We start from the raw sequence: 26,297 nt of genomic DNA on the forward strand, positions 1-26,297 counted from the left end.
AGAACGCACTTTGATCTCTGTTTTTGTATTTAAGTTGACTGTAGGAGCATAATTAGAAGATTTGATTGCAATGTATTTCATGAAATTTACCCTCGAATACAAACAACAACCTTCTTCTTACATTTCAGCTGTGATAAATGCATTTAATAGCTAATACGGAAGCAGATAAACTGAGGTGTTTTTTTCACTTTTCGCTGCTGACTGCACATTAAAACCTCCCCACAGATCACACCAGCGCGGTGTATCCCCCCTTCTGTCCATTTGCTTTCCTGCCCAAATGAGACAGTGATGAATCAAGTGGGTTTTAGCTCCGTTTTTATGAACTCCTCCAAGAATACACGGCGAGTCCATCTTTAGCCGCAGCTCTGGCGAGCGCTCCTCCCTCCCAGCTCGCTCCATTGTTAGGCGGAGGAGACAATGGTTAAAGCTACATATTAACTCGGCCTGTTGTTTGCAGCTATTCTGCTCCGCTGCCATCTGGCTGAATTGACTCCTCTCTCTGTGACAGACAGGACAGTAAGGGTCAGGTCACCTGCAGGGACAGGCCAGAGTACATTAAGGCATAATGGTTGAGCTCCAGTGTGTGTGTGTATTCATGTGTGTGTGTGAAAGAGGGAGTCAAAAGGAGAATTGTTTCTGTTGCTAGTGTAGAGAGTGTGTGGTGTGGGAACTGGGATTCAAAGACAGTTTGTGCGAATAACAAGCTGTTTGTGTGTGTGTGTGTGTTTGGCGAGTTTGTGCACCCAAGCACACGTGCATGCATTTACATTTGCACCTGTGCAAGAAAATGAAAGCAACTATGTGCGCTTTGTGTCATTGTGTTTGTCCTTTCACCACCGCAAGAGAGAGAGAGCGTGTGTGTGTGTGTGTGTGTGTGTTGTTGCGTGTGGTTTAGTATGTGTGTGTGGTGGCAGGGGGCCTTCCTCACTGAGCGAGAGCAGGACAGTTAAGGTGTCACCGCCATGATGGAGAGGGTCCTCCTTCACAGGAGGCCAGCAGCTGCCAGGTTTTCAGCAGCTTGTGCAGAGGACTTCACATAAGTTAGTGGTCAGAGGTTTGGATAATCTGTGAAGAAAAGGCCGAAAACCACAAGATTTACAGCGAAGGTCTAAGGTCAGAGGTCAAAGTGTGGAAGGTCAGAAGGTTCAGTCTGTCTCTCTCGCACACACACAAACATAAACAGCACTTATAAAAGCACTTATGAAAGCTAATGTGAAACAATGCTGTCATGCAGTTTGGTTTTTTTATGTAACCTTAAAGGCTCAGTTCACCCAATCTACATACATGCCATTTCCTTACTTACCTGGTTTATGCAATCATGCAGATATAAGACAACAATAGGGATTATGTTTTAATGGAAAGTAGTTTGATCACAGTACCAACCAGGTAACTGTTTATGGAAAGACGCACTGTGGCTGAACTTTTAATGGTATGAGCATCACAGATACTTCTATTTGCCAGAGCCCTATCCAGGATTTCAGCAATACTGAGGTCCCCATAACCACCATCCCCACTGCAAAAAAAGTTTCTAAAAATGTTTTATTATTTGCATTTGCAAGTTTTATTTAAATGTTTATATGTTGCATTTGTATCCTGAAATTCCAGCATTCCCAGAAATACTGAATCCTACATGAATCTGTTGATTTTGTTGGCCTTAAAGTGGTGAAATGTAAATATACCCAGTAATCAGCTGAAACATGTGCAAGTTTATGTAGGATATACGGATGTAAAATTCCCCTAATTTCCAGAAATGAGGCGTCAGTTTCCTCACTGTTGGCTGTGGTCCTGCTATCTGCATGGCTAGATAACAGTAGCAGTAAGGACATTTTTTAACAACATATATGTTTTGGCGCATTTACAAGCTAAGGGGAAAACTCTACAGCTTTCACTTCTGTGTCGTTTCTATTTTTTAAAGTCAAATAAGAGCCAAGAGTAGAGGTTTGAATCCTTTCTACTATATTTCAAGGTTGACCTTTAAATCTACTTAAAAGTATCTCCACAAACTGTATTTAATGCCAGTAAATAAATAAATGGCCTCATTAATCACCACCAGATCAGAGTAGACACTTTAACGCCCTGACAGTCGACTTGGCATCCACCCTTATTACACTGTCATGGACCAATGAACACCCGTGCCAGCGCCACTCCACCAATCAAACATCTGGCATTTGCAGGTCGTTAGGGAGGACGGCGAATCAGATCCCTTGCTCATGCAGGGGAGGAGAGTCGGCTCTGTGCCCGGACCCTCCTAATCTCACCAATGGGAATGCAGCACTCCTTGTAATCCAATTAAAGGAGCGTAAGCGGTTTGTTAGACACTGTGTGTTAATGTAAGCACTATCCAATATACTCTGGGCTGGTAACAGCATGGCTGGGGATGCACTTTGGTCCATGGAACATAGGAGCAGTATACAGCTGGAGGGGCTGCTGCGGTAATATCAGGATACCATCTCAAACCAGGCTTGTGAACACAGCGAGGCCTGTAGCACTCAGAATGATAATCCTGCTGACCTTTGGTTGTTCTTCTTCAGCCGTGATGACAAAGACAAAAGAGGGTTTAGGAGAGGAAGAATGGAAAAAGGTCATCCACAAAGTCATTGGACGCACCTGTAAAATATGTACTTTAGGCCTGTGGCAGTAGATCATATATGTTATCAGTATAGTCTGAAATGAGGACGCATGCAGACCCCAGAAAACTGAGTGGGATGATTCCTTGATTGTGTGCTCTCATTGTTATTCAGCTCCATTCCCCGTGCAAATGCACAGCCGTGCATCTTAATTGCATTTTCTAAGCAGCATTTAATAACTGTAGCTTTGTACCATTTGCTGTCATTGCAGATGTAAGGACGAGTGTTTCCTCACACTTGCACCTCCCATTTCCTCCGATCCAGCAGCTGCACGTGAACACGCTGCATCTGACACGGAGGAACTTAATCATATCTTCTTTTTTCTCCTTCCCAGATGCACAGAATTGAACTTAATTAGATGCTACATCACCTCAGTGAGGGGCTGCATGGCAAATCTTATTAAGAAAAAGCAGTGTGTTTCTCCAACACTCGCTGATTCCTTTACATCTTGGCGTCTGTGGGAGAAAACCCCGCCGAGGCGTATTCTCCAGCCCCTGTAACTAATGACGCCGTTGCCCAGATCTGACAGTGAGCTGTGTCTGTATATTGTGCTTAATATCATAATAATAATGAGAGCAAATTAGAACAATCAATTTCCATGGCTGGTTGTTGATTGGAGGAGGAGGTGGAAGTGACAGGGGGTGATCCATCATCCTCGGCCAGTCACATTAAGGAGAGCGCCGTGGAGCAGGTGGGCTGGGCTGGAGGCCAGCCGCAGCCAATGGGAACAGGCGGGAGGGGAGGAGGGAGATCCATTACACCCAAATCAAGTGCTAATGTAGCTGTGAAGTGGGTAAAGGAGCAGAGGAGGAAAGAGAGGAGGGAGATGACAGGGTGTCGCTGAGACTTATGACTGGTTCAAGTGTGCACTTGAGTGTGTGTGTATTTTGCCCAAGGATTTGTCTATTCACCTGCCACTGTGTCCATGCGTCCTTTAGCCAGAGCCCCTGGTATTTCACAATGAATCCAGTGAAACATCACCACAATGCTAAACCAAAGCTAATACAAAAATACACAGCATTTTGTCTCGAGTCCCACAAGGGGTCACTAAACGCTCACTTCCCTGAAATCCTCCACAGCTCTCTGTCTCTCACACAGTTCATCGGCACAATCAGCCATTTGTAACCACGCAGTATACTTGTAGTGCCTAAATATGCATGTGAAAATGCAAACGTTCTGCCATTAACTGCGGACCTCGCCATGAGCACAAGGAGATAGTAACAGCATCACCATTGTGAAAATAATTAGCATGGCGTGGATGCTTGGTTGATGACAGTCACTCCACTTCATGGTTTTAAAATGAATAAACTGTGCTGAGTGAACTCACACACACTCACGCAGATGCACACTTAGTTTCCCTAACCCCCCTTCATCACACAAACCAAGAAATACAGCCATCACTCAACAGCTAATGTCCCGGACTCCTGTCGGAGTTACTCAACTGCAGCCAAAACTCTTCGATTTTCAAAAAGCAACCTTAAGTACATTTCCACCTTTTATCAGCTCGTGTTGGAGTCTTTCTCTCTAATTCTATTTCTGCCAAACGATGGCATGGGGCGAGTATATTAGATTTCATCAGCAGCCATCAATCATGGCCGCACTTAACACGATCAGCTCCCCAGTTTATTCAGAGCGAACAATGGGGGACAGGCACGTCCCGCCTGCAACTGAGTAAATGAGGAATTTAAATACCGCACAAGAGACTACGGCGGCTCGGAGGGGGCTGACTGATTAAAGGCCACAATATCTGCTTTTCTAGGCAGATGATCTGTCAACGGGATGCAAGAGGAGGTTTATTGAAATAATGGGCTGCTAATGCGAGGTTAGTCTCAGAGCACACACACAAATGCTTGTGAGGATACTCATTGTGGCTCATGTCTTTGCAGCATACGTGCACACAAAATTGACTCCCGAACCCACACACACGCACACACAGTCTCATTTTCACACATGCACATGCACATGCACACACCATGTTTAACAGCACAGCATCCCCTACTGTCTGCTATTGATGGGTAATTTATCAAATGACATCTCCTTCACTGTTGAGAGGAAATTAAATCATGTAGTTCCAGATCCTGATTATGATCATGAGACGTCCCCCTTGTAAATTATGTCAGTGAGATGTTCATTTCTTTTCACAGCTTATTATTTGCCAACATGGAAGTCTCTCTCTGGTTTTTCACCTAATCATTGTGTTAATGAGCAGATCCACCCAGATACCGAGGATGATGATAGAGGCAGGAGGAAAGGCTGGAAGGATATCCTTGTGTTGGAAAGATTGCTATACTGTGGGAAAATTTGGGTGGGGAAGGGAAAGGAGTTATGCAGGGTTTTTCAAAGCTCTTGAGCAGAGAAATGACCACCCACAAACCCCAAAGTCACATGAGCCCCACTGTGTCTTCAAAGGGAGAGGGCATCTGTATCCGTGAAGGAAGGAAAAATAATGTACAGTACACAAAAGAAACTTAGGGGTGACTTTCTCTACCACTTGACCGGCAACATTAGTAAATGCAGAAATCAATATTCTAATCAACAATGGATCACATGAGTGTAATATGAAAGGTGTGGCTTGTAGTGATGAACCCGCAGAGAAATATCACCCCACTCCTTCGCTGCCCTCGATAACGACCGGAGTTCCCCTCAGCTCTATGTAGCCTTTTAGCATCTTTCAGCTCATTGTTTTGGCACAACCCACAACTCTACTCTCGACGCTCTCTTGAACGTCATTTCCAGACAAAGTTAGCTAATAGCTGGTGAAAACGGTGGAGCATTTAGCAGCTGAAGGTCCTGATATTTACCTGAGGAGTGGGTGGAGACCAAGAACTGAGCTAAAACATGACTCCAAATGTTGCTTTGTGTCTGCTGAATGATTAAATAGGCAACTGTTTGCTTTTCTAACATGTTCCCCTCAAATGAATGCAGCTTTAAGAGAGGACTGGAACACAATTGTGTTGTTAAACAAATAAGGATGTGACTTTCTCAGAGACAAAGCTAATCCAAAATGTCTCACAATCACACTTTCAGATTTTCTTCTCTGTGGCTGCTATAGCAGGTAGGTTATGAAATGGTAGAAATATATATAAAAAACAATCTCAGAGTGACTGAGTGAGATGTTCAGTAGTTCAGGAGAATAGGATTCACAACACAATACACAAACACATTTATTAGAAATGTGAAGGTCTGAGTAAGTAGACTGTAAAAAAAAAGGATCAAAATAGAATAAAACTTTATTAAAATTAAATTAAATAATCATTAAAACAAATACAATTATTTGACTTTTTGTCTTTGAGGTTATTAAGTACACCTGTGCAATGTAATGTCATCCAGCATAATAAACCTGCACTGTGAAGCTCATGGTGTTTTTCTTGACACATTAAACTCTGCGGTCAAATTTGAGGTCATAGTTTGTGAAATTAAAAAGTGTTTCTATTTTTCTGTCCCCGTGTATTACAAAACATTTGGTTAGAATAGCATGTAATTGTACCTAGAAGTTTACCTAGAAAATAACCTGATAACGTTGTGACACAGCAGGTCTTTCCACTCTATCCAGTCTTCCTGTCTTCAGAATATTTTATGTTATTGCACAGAGGTGTTTCCACTTCTCTTCTTTTATGGTGTCAGCCCTGTGAGTTGTGTCCCTGTTTGCAGCATAATTGATTTTTTACACAAAAGCAGCATGATGCCAAAGACATTTCACACAGAGAGAAGTCATATGACACAAGCCATTTGACTTGCACGATAGTCTCAACTTGGCTCGTTGGATTAAAGTTATAGGAGCACAAGTCTGAAGGTTCATTAGTTGTGTATCGGAGGATACTGAATATTTGCTGCAGCGGAAGAAGTTTGATGGAGGCAGCATGAGACACAGATCTACATCATGTGTTGTTTGAGGACTTCAGCAGTGACATGGCTGTGAAGAAAAACTGCCCCAGATTTACACACCTCGATATATATATTTATTTATATTATATTTATTTAATTCAAACCTCTCTCCATATATGATACATGTCAGTTTACTGTTTACTATGTACTTTGTATCACCCACTTGAGATCCACATTTGGTCCAGTGAAAGACACATCACTCGAGGAAGCAGCTTTCTGTATCTCTTATATAGACTGTGGGCGTCAATGCATCACTGGTACAAACAGATGTAATGATAAAAAGTGCAACTTTCAAATGAAAAATCAAGCAAAATTAGGTTTCACTGACAGTTGTAGCGCAAAAGTCATATGTGAAATAGGAGACACTGTGACCAAAGCCCATTAAGAGGTGACCAAACAGGAGCTCATGCAAGACAGTCATGTGTAAGGAAGTGATGCAGAGCATTTCAATTCTGGGAATGAATTCACATGATCTATTTTTGTAAGCACAAGACAAAACCTGTGCCCATTGAGGGACGGAAAGATGTCGTAAGTCTGGAAGCTAAGTCTTACTGTTTGGTAAAGGTTTAAATAAATGTGTTTAATTATTCCTAGAGAATATTTCAAATTAAAGGACAAAAAATGAAATACTGGCAATAAAGCGCTAACAAGAGGTATTACAACCTTAAACTCTCAGTAAAAATTCTAAGAAAGATCACTGGAACATATAAGGGCAGCAGCTTTGACAGCTTCTTACTTAAATTGAACTGAAGACCTGTAATTTTACTTCTCAGTAGTGTAGTATGATGCACGCCTCATTCAAAAGTCTGAGGTTATTTTAGATGAAAATACACACAAAAAAAATGATGTGATCATTCTCATAGGCCCTTAACTTAATTTTTACACAAACAGTCCATGTAAAATGCATTTTTTGCCTTAATGAGTGGAGTTTTACAAGCCAAGAGGAGGAAGAAAAACCTTACATACCACTTACTTACTAAACCTACTAAAAGCCTTTCACACCACTGTGTAGGGGCCCTGTTGCCCAATAAATCAAACATGGCACTCTTTTGTCTTGAAGGTTGAAAATGGGAGTTTGTTGTAAAGCTTTTTAATATTCTCTTTGCACATCCAAGGCAGTGGGCCCGTGGATGTTCTCCTGAGACACCCTACTGGTACGTTAAGCCTGGCCGTGATGCTCTAATCGTCCCCAACCTTTTTTGCTTGTGGCCCCTTCATACAAATCCATATCTACAGGGACTCCTCATCACAGGCTGCCTCTCTAAGACTTCTGAGCATTTCTCGGCTCAGATTGTTTCATTTTAAGGTCCCATATTCTGCTCATTTCAGCTCTATATTGTTATTCTGGGACTCCACTAGGGTAGCTTTGTCAGATTCACAGTTGAAAAAAGTCCTTATTTATCTTCTACTGGCTCTTCATGCAGCCCCTCAGTTCACCCTCTGTCTGAAACAGACAAACTGAACAACCTCCAAACACCTGAAGAGTAGTCCTGAGCAGAGCTTAGACAGACTGAGCGGGTGGATGAATGTCTCTGTACTTGGTGGGCGTGCTGTGATTGGAGCAGATGACCTGCTGGGGGCGTGGCTGAGTGTGCTGACTGTATAGTTGTGACATCACAACCTTACGGAAGTCCTGACGGCTCGTTTAAAGACAGTGTCTGAATACAGGCTCCGTGGACTGAGTGTTTTGATACTTCCACAGTATTTAAACAGCACCTAGACCTGCGTTATAATCAAAGAAGACATGGAGATCTCGCTTTCTACAATATGGGACCTTTCAGTGCTGAGGAGGTAAAACTTCACAGTATTTCAAGAAAAAAATAAAGAAAATTAGAGAAAAGTTATTTTTCCTGCCACAGTAATCACCTTACAACCCCTTAGATTAATCTAGTGACCCCTTAAAAGGTAAATTAGACCCAAACAACATACTTACAGGTGTGTAAAGAAAAAAGAAGATTATCCCACGAGCAACACATCCGCTTAGACATACAAGGTCTGGCTGCAATGCATGATGGTGCATGAGATGTTAGCATTGATTCACAAATATTGGACGGGGCATTTTGTGGCATAACAGCTGTCAGTGGTAGCTGATAATAAGTTCTAGTCTCATGAATAGTTCAATTTTGATCCCTTCATCCTAAAATCTGCAAAGAGCTGGAGCTTTAAGTGTTGACGTTCTCCACATTCTCTGCTGGGTGAAGGTGCCCCTGAAGGTGCCCCTGGGTCTGAGCCAGGCCCCTGATTCTTACTAATCCCGAAAACGCCCCTGGATACAGTTAGTCATAGGCTATTTAGTAACAACTGCGGGCACTTTGGGACGCAGGATGAACCCACTTGGCTCATGTGATCGCTGATGGACCGGGGAAAACGATTCACGGCTGGGATGGGCCTTGCTCCGCGATGCGCTCCGATGATTGGAGGCCGGGAGTTTGACAAGCTTGTTAATTCCGCCCATCAACACGAAAACGCCTCCTCTCTGTCCCGCGAACGTGTCTGAAAACTACAAATGGGGATGCGGAGTGAGGAGTTTGAAAAGTTGTGCCGATGAGCCGTCTCTCATCTCAAACGAGCAGAGCACACAGGGGGAGTAATTATTCATGACTTAAATGGCGGAGGAACTGTTACTGGAAAACGATGCAAAGAGCAGCACGGTGAGTGTTCATTTAAGAGATTACCTGCAGAGATGATTGACGTGCAGATCAGCCCTCCACACTGGGTTGCTGTTTTCACTTGGAACAAAGTATATGATGTCTTTTTTATTTTATTTTATTCACATATGTTGTGGATTATCTTGAGAGAACAGACTTTAAACCACCCAGTGACCTCATTGTCTCCAATACTGTCAATACAGACAGATCAACCAGTGTATTTGTAATCATCAATCATCAAAACATATCCAAACTTGGTTCAGGATCAATGTTCATACCAGATGCTGCCTGTGACTTTAGACGTGGAAAAGTTTGTGAATCTCCTGGTGCGACAGTGAGATTTCACTGTGTTGTCAAAACAGCCTTTAATTGAACCTAAAATCAATCAAAATCAAACCAGCAAAAGGACAAAGAAAAGCCACTAAAAGCACTATAGTCCTAAACATAGCTGCCCAGAGCTCTGACCAAAGTGACATGTGAAGAGCTGCACATCTAAACAGATAATCAACCTAAATTGAATGCAGACTGGGCAGCATTGTCTGCCATGAGCCTCTTTCACGTGTAGTCGCCTAACTCTCTCCATCAGGCAGAATTAGGTTTCACTAAGGCATCTATGCTGTTATTGTTCCTTCAGAGCAGAGGGTTCCTCCTCTGCCTGCTCGTCGCACCAACACGCTCCACTTTCACATGAGTCGATTCCTTCGACTCGCTGATGTTTAAGAACACTGTTTTTGTAAAGCCTTTATTTTATTTAAAATGATGAAAACAAAACAGAGCTGTTATTTCGGCAGCTCAGTGCCCACCTTATAACAGCTCTGTTATAAGGTGGGCCACTTGTGCAGCTACCAGTTTTCTCCATGCTCCATTCAAAGGTATGGACATTTCAAAAACACATTATAATCCCGCCGACCTTCTACCTTGGAGGTCAGCTAAGCTCTGTGTGCTGGAATTTAGGATGGCAGCCAAGAGGGTAGCTCCAGGCCGTTGCTAATGAAAATACAGTAGACTGCCCCCGTCCCCTTTGAAGACAGAGCTGGGCTCATGTGACTTTGGGGGGTCAACATGTATGTAACACTGAACGCTCTCTAGAACCTTTACAGTACTTGTCTTTTCTCAAACTGCTACACAAGTTCAGCTGGTGCCCGAGAAGCAGAGCTGTTGTCGCTTCACTAAATCTGTGTTTGGCTGCAAACTAGTGTAGCATTTGTTCAGTTGTGTTTTATGGTACAAGTGAACGGACTGGTTGGATCTGGCCTGTATCCAGGTGCCGGTTTGTTTCTCCTCTTCTGATTCAGTCCCGTGCTGCTCAGTGCCTGTTCAGCTCTGCTGCCAAGTCCAAAGATCACGCACTCCTATGCAACATATAGGCTACCCTTTATAATAACGCTGTTAAATACTCCTGCAGAATGAGCTGATCTCTTTACAGGCTGCAGACAAGTCTAGAAAGTGGACACAACATGCACACAGCATTCAGTTATGAAGCTTTTAACCAGTCCATACATAAGTACATAAGTCCATAAGTACTTTGCTGGCGTAGTTTTGATAATGGTGACTTTTTTTCTACAAGGCCACTTTTTAAATTGTGAGTTTATTTCTATTTTCAGATCATTTTTAACTAAGATGCCATGAAAACAACCCAAGAAACCATATGTGTTATGAATATCTTGCTCAGATTTTTTTAATATAGGCCTCATGACTGTAAAACTCATGTGCATTTCATTATTTACACTTTCTATTTATTTATGATAAATGAGGAAAATCCACTGGCCAGGTCAGTTTTATAAAAAAATCCTTTCAAAGACAAACACTAAGCTAATACCTTAGTCGTTATAATAACTAATGTCTGTGATCTCACATTAAATTGGACCTCAGGGACGTTTCAGGCCTCTGCACATTTAATTGTGTATTTTTTGTTGGTATCTGACTTGTTTTCTCTCCTCATCTTTTCTTCAGCATCTTACAAAGCCTCTGCTGGCGGTTGCGTTTCTGGCCTCGTTCGGCAGCTCGATGCTCTATGGCTACAATTTGGCAGTCGTCAACTCTCCTGCACAGGTTTGTGTCGCCACCACATCATCAACATCGTCATCATGATGTTGCTGTCGTCCTCATTGACCAGAGTTTTAAAATAGATTTCCCACACCAAATATTCCAATATCCCAACACACTGGGGTGATAGTGGATGACTTTTAGATGTTAAAGGTCAGATTGTATTTCATTGTCACGTGAAGTCATGTGGGTTTGTGTGTCAAATCAAATCTGCCTCACCATGTCATCGATGTTCTGTCGTTTTTATCCATCATGTGTTCTGGTCTGTTCCTTCGATGTTTGATTCGCCGCGGTGCAGTGACTAAGCTGTGAAGCACTCCTGTTTGGCCGCGGACCGCCACCGCGTTGAAGCATGTGAGATTCAGTGCCGCATCTCATGCTGGTGTAGTGTGCGGTTCTTAGGAGGGAGTTGCATGGAAAGAGAATTCCTCATTTTCCGCAGTTTCTTTCACTGTCTTTCATCAGTGAAGCAGAATGGACGTGAGCTTTTCTCAAGTTTTTTGTGCTTAAAGCATCTTTCAAATATTTCTGCGCTTTTGCTTGTTAAGAAATGTGAAAAAGCCTGGTGCCTTCTGTGTTTTCAGCCCATTTATCTCACTGTCCCCAGGTTGGACGTGGGTCAGACATTAGCATTGATGTTTGACACAGTGTCTTTTTTATATGTTACCGCTGTGGGGCACCAAAAAAATTTTTAAATTCTTCACATCGTGCCTTTTTAAAAGAATGGTTAGACATTTGGGGGAAATCCGCTCTTTCACTTTCTTGCTAATAGTTAGATGGAACATGAAAGCACTCATATCTGAGTGTTACGTACAGAGCTAGAGAGACAATTAGCTTAGCTAAACTTAGCTGAGCATAAAGACAGGAAGCAGGGGGAAACAGCTAGCCTGGGTCTGTCCGCAGTTCAAAAACACACCAGCACCTCTAAAGCTCAATAATTAACATGCTATATCTCATTTGTTTCATATGTACACACACACAGTAAAAATGGCCATTTGTAGTTTTGTATAATATGAGAAATTGTTTGCTGCAACTGTTTGTTGGCATAACTAATGTCACACAGCCAGGCTGGCTGTTTCCCCAGTCGCCAAGCTGACAGCTCTGTATTTATCTTACAGACATGAGAGGGGTATCGATCTTTTCATCTAACACTACCAGCAATTTCCCAAAATGTCAAAATATTTATTTAAACCTGCAATAACAGTTTTTTGTCCAAGATTCTCTCTATTTTAGTTCAGTTGTTGTGTCCCTACCAACCCCCCCTCTACAACTACGTTGTTCGAGCTTTTTCTATGAAATCACGGTGAGAGTGAACCAAAATGGTAAAGTTGTGGGCCGCACATCTAAACAATGAGCTGAAACTCAGTATGTAAAACGGGAGCTGCAGATTCAGGTGATAATTCTATCGATTATAGCCACTTGAATAAAAGGCACATATCGGCAGTGTCACTGTTGACTTCTGTGTGTCATCTGACGTTAGTTACGTCTGTATGCTCCAAATCAGGTTTTAGGTTCAGTTGGTGGTGAGTTGAGAGAAAAAAAGGTTGAAGAGGTTTTTATAGGATACCTAAAGAACTAATGACCTGACTTTGTGTTTCTAGTAATCCGATTACATTATCAGTGAGCTAAACTTGTCATGGACTTCCTCAACTGTTTATTTTAGGCAGGTGGCCATGGCAAAACAGGAGAATACTATGTATTGTGTCGAAGTGTTGGCCTTGTAAGTTTAGCTTTGGCTTGAAAGTTGAAGGGAGGAAGCGGGAGCCCATTTGTCTCAAAGCATATGAAAAGCAAAGGAGGTTCTAGCTATCATTCAGTAGATCAGATGATGTGGATCGCCCTCCTTGTTCATTGTGTTCTTCCTGTGTATCACTTGCTGTGTCAGTGAGGTCTCTAGACTTTCAGTAGGGCTCTTTTTTTTTTGTGCAGAAACATTACACAAGGAGCAGGGTTGCACTAGTGAACTGGCAGGGTTTTTTTTGTCTAATTCCGTGCCTTTTAGGTATTTTGCTGACTTACCATGTGCCCTCATGGAAAGAGGGGCAGCGACACTGTTAGTAGTCCAGTTGGAGATGCACCAAATTGACTTTTTCTGTCCTGGTGAAATCTGTACATGTATGCAGTACACTGCATTGTGTGTAAGGTAACATGAGATTATAACTGCACATTGGAAGTTACAAGTTACCATTTATGTAGTGACATGAAGTCACTGTAATAAATGAACAGAGCAGAAAATAATGGGGCTCCAGCTGTGAGAATGCAGTTCAAGTGACAGAATAATAACTGCTGGCAGAAATAAGGCAATATAGCGCACCAAGTGTCACCAGTGCAGTGGTGCTCAGATTTCAGTTGGCGGCCCAGTGGGACTGAATAAAGGTGGAATCACTGAATTTTATAACAGTGAATAAGAAACCGTTTGACCAACCTGATCCACTTAATAAGGTTAATATCACTACTAATATAAATATCCAGCTTATTGGATCGCTATGTCCTTTTTATGTATGTTCTGCTAATCAGTGTCACTTTGATTCGTTCTTCAACCACTAAACACATCTTAACGGACAGAAGCAATATTTGGCAATAAGGCCATCAAGGCTGAGTAAAGATCCATGCCTTTTTATTATTACCAGCATCTGCCGTCCACAACTGCCTGCATGTTGTATGTAGGCCTTCCCTTTTAAACAGCAGGTATCTGTTCTGACTCTGAAGTTATACTAAGTTTATACAGCTCCCCTCACGTGTTGGAGATGGTCACATTCTTGGGACAAATTGGACACATACTGTTCACAGAGTTCCATGACAAATTGACGAATTACAGCTTTTCTTCCCTCTCTCATCGCTGAACTCCCTGAGGACCATCCATTCTTTCACACTGTCACTCTGGATCCTCACTATTTACACAACAAAACAAATCTGTTGAGCAGTGTTAATATTAAAGCTGTTGATACGAATTCAAATGAAATTTGTCTCTTGAGATAAACTGGGTTCAGTGGAACAGATTCTCCAGGAGAGCTTCACTGTCAGATAAACCTGAATGGAATCTGAGGCACGTTGTCGGCCCTTACAGTAAATTTCTGTCACACTGCAAGAATGACCTCCGTCATTACATCGAGCATGCAGTTTATGATCCCTGTCTCGTCAAATTAGATTCGACTCGATGAACTTCCTGTCTACTCTAAAAGAATCACATGAATATGGCTGCCTCACATGCTGATTAAAACATCTGGGAAATAGTTAATCATGTGTTGATGTCAAATTTCATTGCCACCATTTTTATGCTTCAGGTCTATTGGAGTGATGGGGTATACAAATGTAGGCTTGTTCAGTTTTCTTCCTTTTGCCGTATTGTGTTCTTAAGTTATTAAGATATCACGTACTGTAGCCTGTATATTTCTTAGAGCTGTACCTCACTCAGAATTTTGTCAGTGGAATTGAATATGGCCGTTCAATACGAATACTCGACTATTCATTCCTTTTTTTCAGATAGACTATCAAGCAACGCTTTACTGAACCGCCAGATTGTTGAACAGGGTTCGGCGGCTCGTTCAGGGTGACAGCGACGTTCAGTAATATAGTAAACAAGCCAAGTCAGCCCTCCGAGCTAATGCGTTCTAACGACGCTAACGACGGATCAGAAATGCAGATGCATTTTTTTGCAGACAAAAGCCAGAGACTATATTGGACAATGCTAAATGAATTAACTTAATTCTTTCTTTCTTCCACCAGTACATCAAAGATTTCTACAATGAGACGATGATAGAAAGTTACGACTGGGCTCCGGATGAGGAGCTCCTCACCGTCTTGTACTCCCTCACCGTGTCGATCTTTGCTGTCGGTGGGATGACCGGGGCCCTGCTGGTGGGCAGACTCGTTACCAACTATGGAAGGTTTGTGCTTGTAAAATGCCATCAGCCTGCGCTTCTGACACTTACAAACATATTATTGTTTGAGATGGTTGAGAAAAGACGGATCACTGTACTTCCAAACAGGAAAGGGACGCTGGTGAGATCCTCTGTGCTGGTGTTTATTGGAGGAGCTCTCATGGGCTTCAGCAGAGGGTGCAGGATGCCTGCGATGGTCATTATTGGACGCTTCATCACAGGAATACACTCAGGTAGGCCTGATGATGTGTCACAGTCATCCTCAACATAAAACTAGAAGCTAGAGGCAATTTTAAATACAAAAAGTGGCATTTATTTGCAGATAAAGAGAGGCAAAGCTACAATAGCACATTGCAGAGACAAATAGGTAGCTGCATGTTTTGTGTACTACAGCCTATGCAGAGCTTTGTCATGTGCTCATGTTGATTTGTAGATGTTTCGTTGGAATTAGTCATCCTTTATTTTGAAAGTGCTTCTAATGTCTTCTTATGATTTTCTTCATCAGGCCTTCTTGGAATCCATTCCTCCATTTTTTTTTTCTGATATTCAGTGAATTTTCATTAACTGTATAACAACGCAGGCATTTAATGTCTGACATTAGCAAATATTAAATAATTGGAACTAAAAAACACTGAATCATATTCCAACACTGGAAAAAGAGATCACCAGCTTGTGCTTAACATTCATTCAAGACAGTCTGATGAAATTGTACACACATTTAAGTTGTGCTGATGTTTGCCTGGTTTTTTCCCCCACAGGTATCTCTCTCAGTGTGGTGCCGATGTACCTCGGTGAGATTGCCCCCAAGAACCTGCGAGGCTTCCTGGGCCTCGTTCCCAGCATTCACATTTGTCTCGGAGTCTTCATCGCTCAGGTCCTGGGACTCGGTGAACTGCTGGGGAAGGTACTAACATCGTGGCGTTCAAATGCTACACAGGTGTACTCTGTTATGTGGGTGGCTGGGTAACAGTTAGAGTTGTGTCCTTTTATCTTTAATCTGTCAATTGTTGACATAGTTCTGATTTTTGACAGGTTATGAATTACATTCTGATACTGAATTTGTGGCATAGACATTAGCTTAGTCAGCTAGTCCTAGTCCCACCAAGTCCTGATAACACATCAGATTCTTGATTTTCTTCTCAGACCTGAGCTTGAAGCTATTTTAAGCACACCAGTGTATTTTTATAAACTATGGCACATTCACATATCGCTTATAAGCACAAATGATGCAGCAGGATGCAGCATGTGAACACACCGTTGTGCTATAATTAGATAATTATTTATATAACCCATTCTCCTCCTCCTCCTCCTCCTCCCATCCATGTTTTTTTTCTTCCTGTTTCTGGTAGAACTGGATCAAGTGATGCTCTCTCCATCTGTCTGATACAGTACGGGGGGGGGGGGGGGGGGGTTGCTGATATATTGAACAGCTGCACAGAAGAATTATGCTAAACAGACATGTCTTAAAAAAATGAAAGATTTTCAGAACTACGTTTGGTTCATCTTTTACATCGTTTTTAACAGAACATATTTGTTAGAGATGATGGGTTGATTAGTAAAAGCTGCTGATTTGTTACATTTAGGAACATGTTAGTAAGGTTACTGTATGTTTTTTTTTTTTCCCACACAGGAAGAGCACTGGCCTCTGCTCCTGTCCCTGGTGGTGTTTCCTACCACGATCCAGCTGATGCTGTTGCCATGGTTTCCAGAGAGTCCACGTTACCTGTTGATAGAGAAGGGAAATGTTCACGCCACCATCGCAGGTGAGAATATGGACTGTTCATTTTTATGTTTGTTTATATGAAGTAAAGAGTGTGTCATAATTTCTCTTAACAACCTGTAGTTCTTGTTTCTCTTCTCCTTTCTTCTGTGCCATGTTAGCCATATGAAAAGTCAAAGGATATGACTTTTAATCACTATGGGTTGTGGCCAGACATTTCTGTGTTGCACATTCATTGAAAACACGATGTTTTATAACATTTAATCCGCTGATGATGAACGTTCGTTGTCAGCTCTTGTCACAGCATACCGCTCAGTGCACTGGGATGACTGGACCCGTTGATGGTCAAAGTTTTTCTTTCCGTCCTTTAGCCCTGAAGTGGTACCGTACTAAAGGAAACATCCAGGCGGAGGTTGAGGAGATGCAGGAGGAGCAGCGCTCTCTGTCCTCCATCCAGACCATCTCGGTCCGCAGCCTGCTCACGGACCGCTGTGTTCGCTGGCAGGTCATCACCATTGCGGTTGTCAACATCGGCATGCAGCTGTCTGGCATTGATGCGGTAAGTGTGGTAAAGCATTGTTGTCCTTTCTGTCTTTGTGTGTGTGTGTGTGTGTGTGTGTGTGTGTGTGTGTGTGTGTGTGTGCGTGCGCCCATGCTCACATTTTGGATGTGCAAAGACTGCGCAGTTACTATATGAGTGAGAGCTCATATTGCTACAGTTCCCAGCTGTGCTCCACCCATCTGCACCTCCTCCTGTCCATACATCACAGTCCCACATGCAGCCAGTGAGTGACTAAGCAGGGGGGCAACAGGACCATGCTTCATTATCTCCTGGTCCTCTCTGTTAGTATTACCCCATGTAAGAGGGTCCACTCCTCCACACACAAAGTCAAACACATCTTTGCAGTCATTCACATGCTAGTACCATTTCCCAGCAGGGGCACACCCCCACCGAGTCCCACCAAGTCCCACCAAGTCCCACTGAGTCCCTCTGAGTCCCTCTGTCTCAGTTGATTCAGACGGGAACACTTGAAGGCCTCAAACGAGTCACACAAGATGCTAAATCAGACATTTCAAGAGTTTAAAGTGAAAACATACTTGTTGTTTCGAAGACTTCTAATTTTATTTATACAAAATACATCTTTATATTTGGCCCACGGGAGATGTTTCAAAATGACATTGGCAAGACAAAAAGGGATCAGATTCTTTGGCTCCCATCCCTCCTACAAGAACAATTGAGCCAGACAATGAGACAAACTACAGTAAACAGATATATTCATAATAATAAATAAATGAACCCATGGGTAAACCAAGAAGGAGAAATTCCACATAAGTTGTACATGCTGAAAAAGGATGCCATCTGGGCCTGTTTAGGAAGGTGACTGCAGTGGTCAGATTTGAGAGAAACACCGTGTGAATCTTCTCCTGTTCACTGAAGAATAAAGCAGTTTTTACCCGTTTTGTTATTAGTATCAGGAGAAAGAGGCAGGGGATGAAAGTGAGAGGTTTGTTGTACTCTCGCCATGAAGTGAAGCTCAGTGCACTTAGTCCCCTTTCTTCTTTTCAAGTATGGTTTATCAAGACAACTGTCAAGTTTAGTGGCATTAGAGCGGTATCTCAGCACTTTTTCACATGATGTTGTCATTTAATGGGCTGTAACACACCAGATAAATCTGTGGTGGAATGTGACGTGATCAGAGACGGGGTCATCGAGGTCATGGTCCTCTACCTGGCAAATAATTGTCACGTCAAATGCCAGCTAGTTTCAGGTAGACTCTGCAATAAGAAGTGGAACCACAAAGCAACACTCTTGATTTGTAGGCCAGTCTTCATTCTGACCAGTGACCTAAAGAACGGCTTTCAACACAGCTCACTCTAACAGGGGAGCTAAATGATCCAGGAGGACCGTGGAGTTTAGAGGATTCAGATAAGTCTGTTCAGACATGTGCATGGTGCCCTTAAGGTGCCTCCCTCTGGCTGTGTAATTGGGACAAGACCTTGTTGAGCGCCCAGATGCACCAGAGGGACTACACCAGTCAGCTGGTCCAGGAACAGCTTGGTTTTGGCCTGGAAGAGCTGGAGAAAGTCGCAGAGGGAAATATGCTGCTTGCCCAGCTTATGAATATGGATGGATGGATGAAGACTACTGAAAAATCAAAATCAAATATCTATTCCGAGCACATATGGGTGTAAATAGTCAAAACACTGGTGACTCTAAGGATGCAAAGGATTGCTGTTTATCGGTTGAGCAGCGTTTTGTTCATAATCTGATATAAAAAGATTTCAGTTCAGTGAGGAAGAATTTTAGCCCATTAGTATATAAATTCATGTGTTCAAAACAATATAACTGGCCCCAATTCTTTAACTTTTTTAAATTGTTTGTTTATGCATGTTTTTGATGTAGGCGTGTGTATGCATACTTCAGTGCTGCGATGGTGATGAAATAGTATATGTTCGGTTACTAAATCAACAAGACGGCATTTAACCGCACCAATCACGATCTTTTCCACACCTCATCAATGATGGATGTTGCATCAGCAAAGTGTGATTAATGAGAATACACAAATTAATTTCAAGGGGAGCACTTGTCAGAAGTCCATACTGATGAAACGCTGCATCTCAAATGCATGAGTGATGGTCGGCGTGATGATAATGATCACTATGATGAATCACACGGAAACACCAAATAAGCAGAACGACGAGAGAGAGAAAGAGAAATAAAAAGAAGACAAACTTTTGAGTTTCAAAGCGTCTGTCTGTGTGTGGGTGTGTGTCTGTCTGCGATCGGACATATTCATCATATTAATAAACTTCATGTCTCATGTCAATTTCAGATCTGGTTCTACACAAATGACATCTTTAAGAACGCAGGAATCCCAGACCCTCATATTCAGTACACAACAGTGGGAACTGGTGCCATAGAGGTCCTCTCTGGGATGCTGGGGGTGAGTAGGCATGATCACACTAAGATGACATTATTATATATATGATATGACACTATGTTATATGGTGCTTAAACGACCATTCAATTAGTGGATCCACTGCTTTTTCTCCATTTTATAACATAACACGTCAATTTAGTATCTTTTTGGTTTTGGTGTGTTTAGTAAGTAATTTGATGACGTCACCATTGGCTCCATAAACTTGTGATGAGCGTTTTATTTATAGACAAAATGATTAATTATAAATTAACAATTGAATTGATTATTTGACAGTATTTGACTGATCGTTTTAGTCATTAATCAAGTAAAAATACAAAACATTACAATGTGAGAATGAGCTGCTTTTCTCTGTTTTGTGTTGTAAAATCTTTTTGATGGACTTTTGACTTTTGGTGACACAAAATAACAAATATTGAAAATGTCACTTTGCTCTGGTAACTTGAGGTTGAAAAGTCTGATTTTTACTGAAAAGTAATTTGTGGAGTTGAAAAAAGTCATTTGTCATTTGCCATTTCAATCAAAAAGATGGATTGTTAGTTTCAGCTATAATAATAATAATAATAATAATAATATGCTGTGCAAGTAATTTTTGAATGTATGTTCTGAGTGAAAACCTTTAATGTCAGTCCTCCGTTGGACTGATGTCTTTCTCTGTTTGGGGGATCAATATGTTGAACTCTTTACCCAGAACAAATCATGACTGGGATTATTTTAAACTCAAGTTGAGTTTGTAGCTATGAATGATCAGGTACTTTTCATTGGTATTTTATTGTATCATTGTGTTTTTATTGGTCTGTATGTGTGTTACTATTGAGTGCTGTACTGTATAAGGCCCATCGAGGGAGCGGTGTTGCAAACTAGAATACGCTATAGACGTTTTTTCACAGCAGACATTTTGGCTTGTCACAGCAGGAAAAGCACACGTGTTATTGATAACATTAAAAATGACTGTGTTCCATTTAGGTGAGCTTCCTCCAGGGTCCTGGTTTTGTGCTGGCATTTAATGGAACTGAGCCATTTTCCTGCCATGACAAGTCCAAATATCTGTTGATACTGTAGCATATGGCACTGGTCCATGCTGTAAATAAATAAATAAAATTAGTGTCACAGCACACATCATTTTTTCATTTCTTTACTTTCACTCATTTGTTTATTTATCAGGGACATTAATTGACATCAATGAGATATAAAGTTGCCACATTTAGCCAAATGGCTCATTATTGTTGTCCTGCGTGTTGCATGAAAAACATGAAATGGGCTGAAATTAATGATCAGAGGATAAAACATCAACTGTTTTTTGCCTTTTGGTGATGTCGCATGTTGCGAGCCAATCACAACAGGTCTTGCCTCTTTGTCCATTTTGCAGTGTTTTACTATCGAGCGTCTGGGCAGAAGACCTCTGATGATTGGCGGCTTCCTCTTCATGGGACTCTGCTGTTCTGGGATCACAGTGTCTGTCCTCTTCCAGGTAACCCGCTCGTCTAGGAATATATCACATTAACTTGCAGACTGTGTCGTGGGGCATTCGGTACATTGTTTTAAATGGGACCAAGGACATTACGGCATTTACATAATTATTTACTAAAATCTGTGTCTAATTTATGGTAATGTTCATACGGTATTGATTTCTGTATGAACATTGAAACAGGTTTTGCTCACTGTAATTTTCTCTCCTGTTCGTATCAATGATCATTCTGTGCAAAAATGTAATCAAAAGCGAATTTTGTACAAAAAAGGCTGTGACACTGAGTTAAACAAATCAAGTGGATATCTTCTAAAGGAATGAAGCCTCATATTGGCTTCAGGTAAACCTTCTGATACATTTTTGCAGAGGAGGACTGTGGACTCGCATTAGGGAGGGATCTCTCAATGGCCTGCATGAACAGAATGAACGATGTTCATACTATTGTTCTAAGATGGAACTGAAAAATTGTGAAATTACCTATCCTTTAAGAGTAAAATGACAAACATTTACCAGATTATTAGAAAAAGAAAACTATGTTCTCGTCAATAAACAATAGTGAACTGAGTCACATTTGGAAAACCCCTGTTTACTTATAAATAACAGTACAAAGAAAGAGAGTATGAAGTAAATGCTATACATTGTACAAACCATGTTCCTAATATGTTACATATAATCAGAATTATTAAATATAGTCAAATGAATTAACAGTGCAACTTGTTTACTATTGTTAACATCTCATGACTTCAGACTTGTGTTTGACCAATCACAGGCGCAGCTGTCCTTCATGCGCTACATCAGCGTGGGCTGCGTTGTTGGGATTATTGCGGGCTTCTGCATAGGTCCAGGTAAATCTACCCTCTCTGCATCTCACTTGAAACCTCTGTTTTAAGAACGAAAGAAAATGGAACATTTCCAGTCCACACATACTGCACTAGATCCAGGCCGCCCTGTGTGTAAGATAACACTGCTCCCTGCTGGAAGCTCGCACAACAGCAGGCACCAAATCTTAAAAACCAGCAACGTCTCCCTCCCTACTCATCCTCCGACTGTGAAGAGATATTGTATTTCATTAGTCTTGTAAATTAGGAAATCATAACTGCCACACTACATCCATTCCCACAGCCATTTGTACACTGGATGAGTTGAATGAAGTGAATTAAGAGGCAATGGTTTACAACTTTAGGAGGCGCGTTGAGTGGACCTGCGAGGATGATGAATTAGAACAAATCTGGTTTACATAGCGTCATTCCTCAAGCCGGCAAAATCCATACCTCTGCACGCAGACGAGGATTTCTGCTGCTGCAATTAGACTTTTAATGGCTCATTGTTCATAAGCTCGCCGTGATGAATACGGTTTCCTTCAGATGAAACCTTGCATGCAAAAGACGCCCCCCCCATACATACCACAGATGTTGACAAATTATGGCCGAGTTATTGGTTTGACGATATTAAACCTTCCTCTATGCAATTATCATGCGCAGATAATGAGGACGTCATTTGGAAAGCTCATCATTAGAGCTTTTACTCATGCATATTTCTCCTTCGCAGCTTTCACTTCTAACAATGAAGAATTATATGACAGCGTCTCGTAGATCCTGCACGTCAAACTAATGAATTGCACGAGACCTGGCTAAGCTACTCTGCTTCTTGGTGGTGGTTTTCGGAGTTGGACTTTTGCCAAGTTGACAAACATCCTCCTCTCTTGTCAATCTATGATCACCGAGTCATAATGAACACATAATGAAGTACACGCAGAAAAAAAGGAGGGTTATATAATGGCACTAGGGCTCGAGGCATGTTTATCATTTGTTGTATCATGTTCGGTTTATTTTGAATGACTGCCAAAGAATAGTCCTGAGTGGGAATATTGATAAACTAATCTGATAAATGAAGACGCTGGTGTTAATTTCACAACCCCCAATAGATTCATGCAGCTGTAGTGAGTTGTTAAAAGTGATTTGTATTATGACAGCTTGACAAGATGCCTCGTTAGATCAGACCGATAGATGACTTATGTGTCACGTGAACCATGACTGATTGATTGCGAAGGTTGCTGTTGTCAAAATGTGTCCTTTTTTTAAAACAATAGGAATGTGTTTGTCTCTTGTGTGCAGCTGGTGTGCCTTTCCTGATCACCGCAGAGCTGTTCAAGCAGTCGCACCGGCCGGCCGCCTACACTGTGGCCGGATGCCTCAACTGGATGTCCAACTTCACCATCGGCTTCGTCTTTCCCTTCCTCGAGGTCAGAGCAAACTCAAATTCTGCTCAGAAGTCATTGTGTGTGTTTGTGATGCGAGTGGCATTTTGAAATCCTCAATCTTGAAGCGACCAACATGTGTCTGTCAGGTTCATTGTAAAAGAACATCTTATGTGGCCTTCGGTTTTGTTTGTTTTTGTGTCTTTATTCTAGCTGGCATTAAGCGTCTCAAGTTCATCTTGACATTGCATCCAGGATCTGACACATGGCAATTATGATATGGGCTGTCTGGTTTTGTTTGAATAGGGGCGACTCCCCAAACACCAATAAAACTACCAATTAAAAATCACGACCTTGCCGTCTCTCATTGTCCTCAGTGTTGTTCTAGTCGAACAGACACAAAGCAAAGAGGACAATGATCTGTCCCTTCTGGCCACAACAGTTCAAAAAACTGGGCTCTCTGTGACATCATGTGGTCCTTTTTTTAAAGTTTTTAATTTCACAGAAAATGTGTAAATGGAACAGCTTAAGTCTACCTCCAGTCTTTGAGCTAAGCTTGGCTAAACGTCCCTATCCTGGATGTACTCTTTGTACATGTTCTTGTCTTGTGTTTTTATATTATGTCTAACCCCTTCAAAGTTCCCTTTAGTATTCAGTTTCCTCTTTAAAGCTGCACTAATCAGTATTTTCTCATTAATGATGGCTGAAATACTTACGTGTGGGTTCATCTCTAAGTGCTACATATCTTCACATCACTGAACTCTGACAGACGGACTTTAGCGGCTAGTTGGTGAACATAGCTGGGCATTTAGCAGATAAAGAGATAAAGTTCCTTGAGAAGGTGGTGGAGAGCTAAACAGAGCTAAAAGGAGAGTGAATACTGGACTTAACATTCATCAGGTGGCGAGAAACACAACTCCGAATGAATGCTGATGTTGCTTTGTATCTGCTGGAAAAATAGCAGCTGTTTGCTATGCTTTGTTTGATATGTTAATGTATTTAAGACTCGGTTCTGCTGCCCCCAAGTAGCCAAAAAAGAAGAAAATCAATTATTGCTGCTTTAAAAATTCAAAGTCTCTCGCTTTCAAGCTAACTAATCCATTTAATGTGATCTCAAGTAGTGTGTATAAAACCTACAGTAGCCTACTTGTGTTCTCTGATCATGTTTTGCATTAAATTCATGTTAATCTGCTTTAATTAGCTTCACTGTTGCCTGTCTGTGTCTAAAGATCATATTTTCCTATTTTGTGTCCTTGCAGTAAACAGTAGTTGTTTTGTGGTAGAAACTGCCATATGACAGTATGTCGTCTTTTGCTTTCCTTGGACAATTTCCACTTTGTAAAGAAAGTCCGAACAGTATTTGCTGTGTATTCTTTGATTCAGAGTTGCACTGTGTGTCCTCCCACCGCAGGAAGCTACAGGTCCTTACTGTTACCTGATCTTCTGTACGATCTGCTTGGGAGTGGCCGTCTACACCATCTTCATCATTCCAGAGACCAAGAACAAAACCTTCATGGAGATCAGCCAGATGTTCGCCGTCAAGAACAACATCCTGGAAGACGAGCTGACCAATGGTCACCTCAAAATGGCTCTGATGAACGGCTACGGAACCCTCGGCCAACACGACGAAAAGTAAGGAGGCGGACCAACGTGTAAATGGTGGTTTCTTCTCTCTGTGTGCCCTCTTGGTTTGCTGTGGCTGAAGTAACTGTAGCAGAGATAAAATGTGGAGCTTCTGTGGCCACGAGGAAATCTACTGCTTCATGTGAAAACTACAAAGACCAACACGTACACACATACTCCCAAAATGAAAAGTAGACTTGTCTGGTTCAACAGTCGTAACCGTCTTCACACAGACACACACACACACACACAATAATTCCTGTTTCAACAGTTAATCCCCAGTCAAAGTGATGCTCCTGTACATTATGTGAGACAGAAGTCACGCAGTCATGTGTTTCAAATCAACTGCCAGTGACATTTTAATCCGTTTCCCGGCATCTCAGAGCGTTTTTACAGGAGCTGGGTTGGTTTCTCACAGTGCTATCGGAAAGTTTTAATCCCCGCGTTAGCTTCACTTTATTTGAACACATCCCATGATCACTTCACTGTTCATAATCCGTGTTGAACATTGTCGCTGTGTCGCTCAGTACAGAGGGGAGATGTTTATTTAGTGACACAGCAATAACACCCCTGAGGCAGTGCTTCCATCAGTGAGCTGAGGCAAGGTGTGAAAGCCATTCCTCTGATGTTTCCACATAATAATACAATATTTATTGTCACCATATGTTTACAGTGTTCAGCTCAAGGTGAATATCTTGACCAAGAACTTGAGCTTATGTTTGTTTGCGTCTTTCCTTTTAGTCAACTGTGTGATTTTGTCTCTTTTTACGAGAGTTGGCTATTGTGGCTACTGTAGTAGTCATTTCATACATCAAATATATGCACCTGTATGTAAAGCTTATTAAAGAGTTATATTTTATCAATGTATCACATCAAAGTACCTGTACAAGTTTGTTCAGTTGTTTTTTTTGTTTTTTAACTGCTGTATGTTTTACAAGACATCTTTGTACAATATATGGTGGACTGTTCAAAAGTATATACAGATGTTTGAACATGAAAATCCGTCTCTTTTTGTTCTTCTGCATTGAGCTGATTGAGCCTCGTAATTGCGAGCAGCCATACAAAAATATGAGCATAATAATCACATTCATATACAGTAAGGTTATTCCAAGTTTACCCCACTGCACCATTAAATATGGAGCAGCTCTTCTGTGCTACCACAATACTTCAGTTTCTTTTGGGGCCAATTGTTCACTTCACATTCATTTAGCTGTGGTGAAGCCAATAAATGGAAGTTGCCTTAATTCATAGAAAATTACAATA

At 41.7% G+C, this 26,297-nt stretch overlaps 1 protein-coding gene across 1 annotated transcript; it reads left to right on the forward strand.

Annotated features, from left to right (window-relative positions):
- Window positions 1–9,118: 9,118 nt before the first annotated feature.
- slc2a15b (solute carrier family 2 member 15b) lies at window positions 9,119–25,047 on the forward strand. The gene is made up of 12 exons (XM_070919047.1): window positions 9,119–9,163; window positions 11,114–11,212; window positions 14,933–15,093; window positions 15,196–15,320; window positions 15,846–15,991; window positions 16,718–16,850; window positions 17,179–17,366; window positions 19,642–19,752; window positions 21,116–21,217; window positions 21,984–22,059; window positions 23,329–23,456; window positions 24,823–25,047. The coding sequence occupies exons 1-12, from the start codon at window positions 9,119–9,121 to the stop codon at window positions 25,045–25,047; spliced, it is 1,539 nt and encodes a 512-aa protein (XP_070775148.1).
- The last annotated feature ends 1,250 nt before the right edge of the window (window positions 25,048–26,297 follow it).

The sequence above is a fragment of the Enoplosus armatus genome, chromosome 2 (assembly GCF_043641665.1).
Source record: "Enoplosus armatus isolate fEnoArm2 chromosome 2, fEnoArm2.hap1, whole genome shotgun sequence".
NCBI classification, from domain to species: Eukaryota; Metazoa; Chordata; class Actinopteri; order Centrarchiformes; family Enoplosidae; genus Enoplosus; species Enoplosus armatus.